The sequence below is a fragment of the Oreochromis aureus genome, linkage group 7 (assembly GCF_013358895.1).
Source record: "Oreochromis aureus strain Israel breed Guangdong linkage group 7, ZZ_aureus, whole genome shotgun sequence".
Taxonomy (NCBI): domain Eukaryota; kingdom Metazoa; phylum Chordata; class Actinopteri; order Cichliformes; family Cichlidae; genus Oreochromis; species Oreochromis aureus.
Genome location: NC_052948.1, coordinates 49045304 through 49054558, shown reverse-complemented (window position 1 = coordinate 49054558; position 9255 = coordinate 49045304). Strand labels below are relative to the sequence as shown.

Below are 9255 nucleotides of genomic sequence, written 5' to 3'. Positions count from 1 at the left end.
GGAAAGCTGAAACCACCAAGTACCTGCAGAGAGTAAGACAAGTCCTGAGGTGTGGCTGACATCCAGATATCCTAACAGTGGCTGGAAAAAGCTGGAGTGAAAGACAACACAGAGGCACTAATTGTGGCAGCACAGGTACAAACTCTAAGCACAAGATCCATAGAGAATGGGGTCTACCACACCAGGTGCAGGCTGTACAAAGATGCCCCTGAGACAATCCAGCACAAAACAGCAGAGTACAAGATACTGGCAGGCAGAGCATACATAGAAGACATAACCAAGTGGCTGGCATAGTATACAGGAACATCTGTGCAGAGTATAGCCTGGAATTCCTGGGGTTCAAATGGGACACACCCCCTAGCGTAGTTCCGAATGACCAAAATAAGATCCTGTGCAATTTCCAGATACAGACAGGCTAACTGGTGATGGCTGGTGAACTGTGCAGTTTTTCACAAGCGAACTGAACAAACAACAAGAACAACAACAAAAGCCTTGATCAAGTTTTATTGTTATAAGCAGTGTACATGCAGTGGGTAAATAAAGAGAGCATGAGCGCAGTTGTATATTACATGTACACATTAGAGCTTTCTATAGTGTGAGGTATGAAGAGGAGGTGAGGTCTGCAAACATACAGAGTGAGGTGAAATTTAGACGTGTTCTTAAAGCAAAATCGAGCTAGTTATTGCACTTTGGCCCACAAATCAACATGAACAAGAGATGCAACAGGGGCAGTGATGCACAACTGAAGAAGGCATGTAATAACATTAATCCTCTGAGAAATATGAACGTCAAAACTTCATGGCAAATCAATAATTAGTCTGAGATAGTTCCGTTTATAAAAGGAGGTAACCAACCAACACCACCATCCATGAAGTCATTCCTCTAAAACAGGTAAAAACAGGAAGTGAAAATCACCGAGTTACACAACTGAGACCTAGACTGAGGTTAGAAAAAAACATAAATAGCAACATTTAGATTAGCATTTATGCTTAGAGACTTACAAATAAATACTATCATCATATTCTAAACCTTATCATCAAGCACAACAGCTTTGATAGATTATTATTTGTCACACTGGAACATGTTCAGTCCATTTATCTGAGAACGACAATCACAGCATCCATGTCAGAAATGGCTAACAATAAGTTGGTTCTGTGCTGAGTGGAAATGCTTTGTAGGTTCTTTGTGTATTTTCGGTTGGTCCACTAAAACTTTGTCATTGGTCCTCAGAAAAGTCCAAGTAAAATAATAAAGGCGTACTGTAAAATAGGCAACTTGTATACCCTCCAGATCTCCTGGAATGACGTATTACTTCAAAGATATTGATTTATTTCTTTGCTTTTGCTGGAGCAAAAAAGAAAAAAAAAGAAAGAAAAAAGCTCAGTTTAAGGTATCCAGTGCTGCTTGTGCTTTCTGAACAGCAATCTGGAGCATTGTGTGGTCACTGAGCAGCTGCTGGAGTGTAGCTGGGTCCATTTCCAGCAGCATACCTACAAGGATGTATGAGCGTTATGAGTATTTCAACATCATCAACAAGAACTCTCCAGAGAGAAAAAACAAAATACTGGTAAATCACAAAATGTATTTACAGCTTAACGTCACCTGTAATATCATTTGCATGGAGTGGATCCATCTCCACCACCAGCGAGAAGAGCTTCTCTCCTAAACTCTCGGTGTCATCCAGCTCTGAGGTGTCGCTCATATCAGTCTCCTCCATATTCTGCCTGAAGTGAAGCGATTATTACAATTTTTCATTGACAATTGATTATATTTACACTCCTATCTTATTAAAGCTGCCCTGCTACTGGTCTGCAAGGCAGGCTACAATTTAAAAAATTCACATTTCTGAACAAGCCCATATGTAAAGCTAATGTAAAAATATTCTACAAAAAACAACATACTCTTTCAGCGTCTTCATGGCAAGGTGCACTTGTTCCTCTAGCAGACTGGGATCTGAAAGAAGCTTTAAGATGGCATCTTTGTGCTGCTCGAGAAGCATTCCTGTGGAGGAAAAGTGCATTAAATATCCATTTATCCATGCATTTTCTACCCCTTATCTGGGGCCGTATCCTGCGTGCAGCAGCCCAAGCAGAGAAGCCTAGACCTTTGTCTCCCCCAGCCACCTCCTTTAGCTCCTCCTGGGGGACAGTGAGGCCTTCCCCAAGGCCAGCCAAGAGACATCTTCTCTGCTGTATGTCCTGAGTTGACTCCCGAGGCCTCCTCCTGGTAGGAAATAGCTGGAACACCTCACCCAGGAGGCACCCAGGGGGACTGCCACCTTAATGTAGTGGAGTTGCTTGCATGTCCCAGGGATCCCAGGGGCTTTTGCCCCCGGTAGGACCACCCAAAGCACACTGATCTTGGGTGAGGGGCCAGACATAAAGAGATTCACATGACCCCTAAACAACATTAAGGAATCAAGGGACCAGTTTTTCCTGCCCAGGATGGGGTTGCTGCTTCTGGCCCTGCAGCCAGGACTGTGGACATATCTTGAGAGTGACTGCGTGGTCACCAGGCCTCACCGCATGGGGCACGGCCGGGCACTGAAGAGGTGACACAGGCCCACCCTCCTATAGGGTCACCATCCCACTGGAGGCGTCGTATGACATTGGGTGCAATGCGTGTCAGGCAGCAACCAAAGACAGAGCCCCTGCCGGTCTGATCCCCAGCTGCTGAGGCTGACTATCAGAATTAAATGTTGATGCAGTAAATGTAAATATCCATGAAATATCCATCCACTAAAATAGAGCAAGACTATGTTGAAATACCAGCTCTTTCAGATTAACATGGGTTTATTTATTGGCACAAAAATATACAGCTGAGAATGTTTTTCAGGAATTGACAACATAATTTGATCATATGTTTAAAATGAGAGGAAAAAATGAATTACTATCTTCTTATGAAGATTAGCATGAATAAAAGTGTACACTCATTCCCTTCTTTAGTAAAACAGTCATTTTAAATTTATTTAAAAATATAAAATATGAAACAGAGTGTGTGAGACAGAAAGCAGAACTAAAGAGGCAACGATTTTAAAGGGTTTATTTGAAATGAGCTGAACATGTGGTTTAATTTATATTAGAAGTCAACAAAAAGCTTAGCAAACAACTGTTTGACCAAGCCTGCATTAAAATTCACTCATTTGTAGCTTTGTTTCAAGGTGAAATCTCACACACATATTATGGGTTGTTTATTGAGACATTTTACTTGCCTGTGATTTTCTGTGAGTGGCCTGTGTTGTAAACATCCACCAGCTCAAATAGCTGCTCCCCCAGAGAGTCAGATGACACTGACACATCATCCTCATCCTTACATACCTGACTGTAAAGAAAGACATGAGAATACACTCGCTGAAATGTTTTGACATTCAGATAAATCCTATGTGTGTTGCTGTTATTTATTCCAAAGGTAAAGCTCTCCTGTGGCCTATATGAAAAAAGAAAGGCCACAATGCCTCTTAGGAGTGCCGGCACATCTTGTTTTGAAACTGTCTTTGTCAGGTCTTATGATGCAGATTTAATTCACTATGTGTTTAGAGTTTACCATTAACCTAAGCCAAGGCCTGTAGAGGTGAACTGCCATTTTTGCTTGTGGCATCTCTTTTCTCTGAATGCTGGTAATTTTCTATTTAGGTTTTTTTGTGTTATTTTGGCCTTTGTCCCCCTTGAAAAGTCCAGCCTTGCAGTCTCCTCTTATTCGTCACCTGGGATCATTTTACTCCCATTTGGACCTTTGACACATAACAGTGTCATGTTTAAAAATCTGACACATACACAAAATGGACAAAAGAACTGGGCTGACCAGAAGCCACATTACACCTACAGGAGCAGCTCAGTCATGGAAACTCATACTATGAAGCTCCCGTTGCTCAAGTTTTATGCTGATGTTAATCCGAAAGGAGGTTTGGGGTTCTGCAGAGCATTGGCACTTTTGTGCCCTGTTTGCATTACCGCTCAATGTTATGGCTTGTAAATGCTTCCGCTTTGCAATAACACTATTTACAGTCGATACAGAGAGGAAAAAAACTGTTACAAACTGACCTTTTGCAATAGCGACATACTATTACAGCACCACAATCAACTTCAGTGATCTCTTTAGAACGACCCATTCTTTCACAAAAGTTTCTAAAGGTGACTGAATGGCTAAGGGCCTGGCTTTCTACAACTGGATATAATAATCTAAAATACCCTGGCTCAGTACTTTTGTCCATATAGTGTAACTTACAAATTACTTAATTTGCTTTGTCTTTTTAAAAATAACACTCCAAAACTACTGGCCATTTCTGTACCTGGGTTCCTGTGCCACCTGCAGGGCTCTCAGGGCTTTCTCCACAGCTGCGGTCAGCATGGCATCATCCTGCAACATCTGAGTCAACACAGGACCTGGCAGCTCCAGTAACATGCCTGTAACACAGAGCAAGCTAGACTTCAGGGCCAAGTTAGAGCTTTACTTGCAAATATTAAAACAAAACGACAAAGACATATATATAATGTCACAAAACAAAAACTGAGGTACGCATGTCCCCCTAACCTGTGAGTTTTCCAGCATCTTCTTTGTGTTTGGAGGAAATCAGAGAGTACAGCTGCTCCCCAAGTGTCTCCAGATCTTCTTCTTCTTCCATGTTTGACTCTTCATCACAAGATCCTGACTTTCCCTGCCATGCTAGAGCAGGCGGTGATTTTTAACTTATCAGTTTTGACTTCAGATACATTTCTTGTTCACATCTTTCAATCACAGCAGCATAACGAAAACATCCACGAAATAAATCAAAATCGGCGTCCAGAAGTTGCGATTTTGTCTACAATCACTCTCTTATTCGCCCTGCCTTTGCTCCTCGTTTGCTCGAGTTTGGAGCTAACATAACACTCATAGGTTTGGCGTTAAAACAGCTGATTATTATGTGTAAAATTTCTGACGGCTGCCTGTAAACACCAGGCGCACATTAATGACGTGGACAGACTTACTACGCTGACCGTATTCCTCCGCTCTTTCTATAAATAACTAGTACTAAATAAAATTACATTCAGTATTCAATACAGCATCAAAGGCGTTAATAAAATGTACATATCTATATTATATATTAGATATATGTGATTTAATTCAGTAAAAATATGCCTTTTGTCCCAAATTGCTTTTTAAAAAGGTAGATGGGTGTGCGTAAGAATCTCAGCGAGAGGTTCCGTAAAGCGGTTTCCGCTCTCTCCGGTCCTTTCCTCCGCTAAAAGGTAACGTGGTCGCTTCGGTGGCTAAAAGCTGGTCATTAAAGTGCGTTTGTTTTCTTTCCCTAGTTGTTTTTGTGTTAATAAATATAGCTATTATTCTTCTGTTTGTTGTTATACACCTTGTGCGACAATAAATGTCCCTGTTGTATGTAGAAATGGAAAGATTAATCTTGTAAGCACCTCGCTCTGGTTAGGCCTCATCGTGCTCCTTCGGTTCCCCGGCCTGAACAGCGGCGCTAATGCTAGCAACCGCAGCTCTCTGTGTTTTCTGTACAGTCCTAACAGATTAGTAAAGTCTACGGTTCGCTATAGTAGATATTTGCCGTCTCACCGTTTCCCATGTTAGCCCGTTCAAGTTATAGCGCTAAGCTAACACGTTTAGCTAATCTCAGAAAATGCAGGTAAACATGTTAGACGCCTGTCAGGGTTCTTCGTCTTCCAGATTTTCAAGAAATATTTTTCCCTCCTTTACACAGGTTCACCATGTCGTCCCATTTGCAGTGGATGGTCATCAGGAACTGCTCCAGCTTCCTCATCAAGAGGAACGGACAGACCTACAGCACTGTGAGTACAAAACCTGCTCTGAAGAACCTGACCAAACGTGCGATTACGCCTAAAAAGTGACCCAGAAAGTTTGCTTTAGTACTGAAACTGGGTTTGAGTAGTGATGTACAGTGTGGTATGGTAGGGACACAAATAGCCTAGACTTGAAACACGGATCCCAGGCTTTGTACATTCACCTTTACGTACTAACAAAACATTGCAAGACAGTCTGCTGTTAGTGTTTGAGAATTGCATATTAGCTGAGCTGACAGCATATGCCACATAGGCTTGGACTGTATCTGTGTTTGTGACATAATTTTGGCTAAAGATGTGAGATTAGTTGAAGGTGGCACTGGAAATGCTAGTTGGCTATCATCTGTAATTTTTTTTATATTGCTGAAGATCAAGTTGTTGAGCTTTTTAAATGTCCTGGTAATGTTTATTAATAATACTGCATTACCTCCCTAGCCTAACAGCAGGATCAGGCAAGATAATTAAATAAATGCATGCCAGTGATCTGAATGTCTTTGTTTTGTGACAGGAGCCCAACAACCTGAAGGCCAGGAACTCTTTCCGCTTCAATGGGTTGGTGCACAAGAAGACTGTAGGTGTGCAGCCTGCAGCCGACGGCAAGGGTGTCGTCGTAGTGCTGAAGAAGCGTGCAGGTAAATGAGTAATGCTGGTTCATTAACGTTTGAGTAATAGCATTGTCCAGACTCAGACTGGACAGACGATCCTCTCCTTAGTAACTTTAAGGAATATTTATGTCATCTATGGATGCCTAATGAATTTTCATTAATGGGAGGGGGGGGGGAGGAAGTTGTTAAAATGTATAACTAGATACACTATTTTGTGTTGTACAGTGAGATATGACAAGGATGACAACTGCAGAAGTATTAGATTCTGTATATTGCATATATCACAGTATACAGAATTATGTAGTTTTCTTCTTGGAAAATCCATATTTTTGGATCATTTGATACATTTGATGCTCATTTTGTTCTCTTGATGCACAGGCCAGAACAAACCTGCCAACTCCTACGTCAAGGTCACCATCAACAAGAATTCCCGTGCCACCCTCAACAGCTTGAGGCACATCATTCGCAAGAACAAATACAGGAAGGACCTGCGTATGGTGAGCTTAATCTGTAGTTTCTGGGAGGCTGAAACATAGCTGGCATTTTTGTTTGTGTCAAAGTTTAAGAACAACATTTAAGTCTCATTTGTTTCCCCAGGCTGCCCTGCGTCGTGCCAGCGCTATCCTGAAGAGCCAGAAGCCTGTTGTGGTCAAAAAGAAGCGCACCAGGGCTGCCAAGACCGCATAAACTCATACACATGATAAATCAATAAAATGGTTTTTGTTTGGAAAAAACACTACAGTGTCCTGAGTCTTCAATTTTGAGCATGAGCTTCTTTAGATCAGTGATCTACGCAGGTATCTGATGTGGTTACATTTTTAAAGCACTGTTTGTGTCTGAGGAATTGATGCATATAAATGGATGTTTTTTTCCACAATAATTTGTTTTTTCTCAAGTGATAATTCACTTCCACGAGTCTGAAAACAGTCCTGATGAGCAGTGTAGATGCATGGAAGCAGAAAAAAAGTTACATGTTACTATTTTGACAGGTGTGCAGTTTCCTTGTGACAGCCATTAGTTTTGTCACAACTACAAATGTGGCAGTAAGTGGAAAATGTAAGACTAATTATCCAAATTTCTGCCCATACATGACAGGCTTGAGCTTTAGATGCTGCTGCTACTGAGAGTTTACTTAAAAGCTACAATTGTGATTTTTAGATTGAAATTTGTTTCCAGTATATTGTATGTTAATGAATAGGGAGTACCTCCTCCTGAACTCCCTGCCCTGATGATCCGTTGTTATCATAGATCGTATTTGTATTTGAGGACGATCACACTGAAGCAAACTGCTTCTGCTACTGCACTTAGTGATACGGAAACATTGGATTGATTTAAAAGCAGCCCACTGGCAGCTTTCCACCCATGGCTTTGGAAAGAAAGAACCATTGTCACCCCCACCCCTGCTGGGTTTAAGCTGATAACATCTGCACCAACCATTTATTCCTGTCTTCACCTGTGACAAGGATCGCTGGGTTACTGTGAAGATGTGACAGAAGCTTTGTGCTGCAGTCGCTATGAGGACACTAAGACTTTTTTTGACACTGCTGGTGCTGGAAAGTCAGGGTTTTGAACTGCAGGATACGATCCATGCGCTGATAGAGGAGAACATTCACCTCCATGACCAGCTGGAGAACCTCACCAAGGCCCTCAGAGAGCTCAAACGGATGCTGTGGCTTCACTCAAATGGTACAGAGTCCTCTTTATGTTATCTGTAAATATAGGTGGGGGGGTGGGCAGGCTGAGCTTGGTTTTGGTTTTTAATATAAAGAACTCAAAACGCTGATGGTTAAGATGAAATAATAAAACGTTCCTTTGAGGGATTTATAATGTTCTTTAAATTAAAAATCCACAGTGCAAGAAAATAATTCAAATGGGAAATAAAATCTTCACGTTTGTGTGTTTAATTCTGATCCTTTTCTTTGTTACTAAAGTCTTTTTTATATCTTTAGTGTCTCCTGCTCCATATTTCACTGCACATATTCTTGTCTGGCACAGAAAAACAACAACTTTGAGCTGAAATGAGAAACAATCGCACAGAAGCTGATTTTGAGACAGTGTATGGGGATGGGGATGAAATGTTGGCCTCCAAGGTCAAAACGGCTTTTCCCCTTTCATTTACTCTTCGTGTTCTGTATGTTTTAATCCTCATGCACTCTCTGCATACACGTTAGCACTTCAGGGCTCGATTAGGATGCAGGATGTTTTGCATTTTTTTCATATAGTCTGTGCTGTTCGCAGAATAAAAGATATTAACAGAGCAGTTCTGTGTTTTTGATACAGACCCAGATCATCACCATGAACATCATGATGAGGATGTCCAGCATCTGTGGGACGAATTGTCAGAACATGGTGTGTATGTCTGCAGCTGGCTGAAACTACCCCCGTGACTTCACAGAGCTGCGCTCACTGCATTAGTTGGCATTGATTTCATGGCTGTGTGGACAGCAGAGGGTTAATGAGTTGCACTTTGGGATAAACCAGCTGCTTAATGCACAACCCAGCTGACAAAGTGTGACAGAATTTCTCCTTTCCTGGCAGGTATCAGTGCAGAAACTCACCTCCTGCTGGAAAACACCTTTTGTGGGCATGACCTGCATGGCTCAGCAGCTCCTCTCCACAGACACGGAGCTCACCTCCTCCCCTTCCTGCTGATGCTGCTGCAGCTGCTGATGATAATGATGAGATGCTTGTAGGCTGCAGCAGTCTGATGTCAGATCTGTAGCTGCTGTCCATGTCAGAAAAGTTGAGTCAGCGCCTCATGGCCGCTGCAGGCTGTATTGTGCAATTTAATATGGTTGAACAGCGAGTGTCGATGCCACCGCTCTTCCTGTTCAGAGGAATTATTGAGCCGA

At 42.0% G+C, this 9255-nt stretch overlaps 2 protein-coding genes across 2 annotated transcripts; one reads left to right on the top strand and one right to left on the bottom strand.

The window, feature by feature from the left end:
* Positions 1 to 488: 488 nt before the first annotated feature.
* On the bottom strand, positions 489 to 4944 carry LOC116331770. The gene is made up of 6 exons (XM_031754557.2): positions 4531 to 4944; positions 4289 to 4403; positions 3212 to 3321; positions 1902 to 2001; positions 1603 to 1724; positions 489 to 1490 (listed from the first exon to the last, which is right to left on the bottom strand). Exons 1-6 carry the CDS (start codon positions 4619 to 4621, stop codon positions 1381 to 1383), a joined length of 648 nt encoding a protein of 215 aa, XP_031610417.1. The 5' UTR covers positions 4622 to 4944; the 3' UTR covers positions 489 to 1380.
* Positions 4945 to 5205: 261 nt separating this feature from the next.
* On the top strand, positions 5206 to 7139 carry rpl28 (ribosomal protein L28). The gene is made up of 5 exons (XM_031754518.2): positions 5206 to 5265; positions 5699 to 5786; positions 6307 to 6430; positions 6782 to 6900; positions 7001 to 7139. The coding sequence occupies exons 2-5, from the start codon at positions 5706 to 5708 to the stop codon at positions 7088 to 7090; spliced, it is 414 nt and encodes a 137-aa protein (XP_031610378.1). The 5' UTR covers positions 5206 to 5265; positions 5699 to 5705; the 3' UTR covers positions 7091 to 7139.
* Positions 7140 to 9255: the final 2116 nt, after the last annotated feature.

Coding starts and splice junctions, on each gene's coding strand:
- LOC116331770 (XM_031754557.2), bottom strand. CDS start 4,621: ATGGAAGAAGAAGAAGATCTGGAGACACTTGGGGAGCAGCTGTACTCT. Junction 3,322..4,288: donor CAGGTGGCACAGGAACCCAG/GTACAGAAATGG, acceptor CTTTCTTTACAG/TCAGGTATGTAAGGATGAGG. Junction 1,725..1,901: donor GCCATGAAGACGCTGAAAGA/GTATGTTGTTTT, acceptor GCTTCACTTCAG/GCAGAATATGGAGGAGACTG.
- rpl28 (XM_031754518.2), top strand. CDS start 5,706: ATGTCGTCCCATTTGCAGTGGATGGTCATCAGGAACTGCTCCAGCTTC. Junction 5,787..6,306: donor ACGGACAGACCTACAGCACT/GTGAGTACAAAA, acceptor GTTTTGTGACAG/GAGCCCAACAACCTGAAGGC. Junction 6,431..6,781: donor AGTGCTGAAGAAGCGTGCAG/GTAAATGAGTAA, acceptor CTTGATGCACAG/GCCAGAACAAACCTGCCAAC.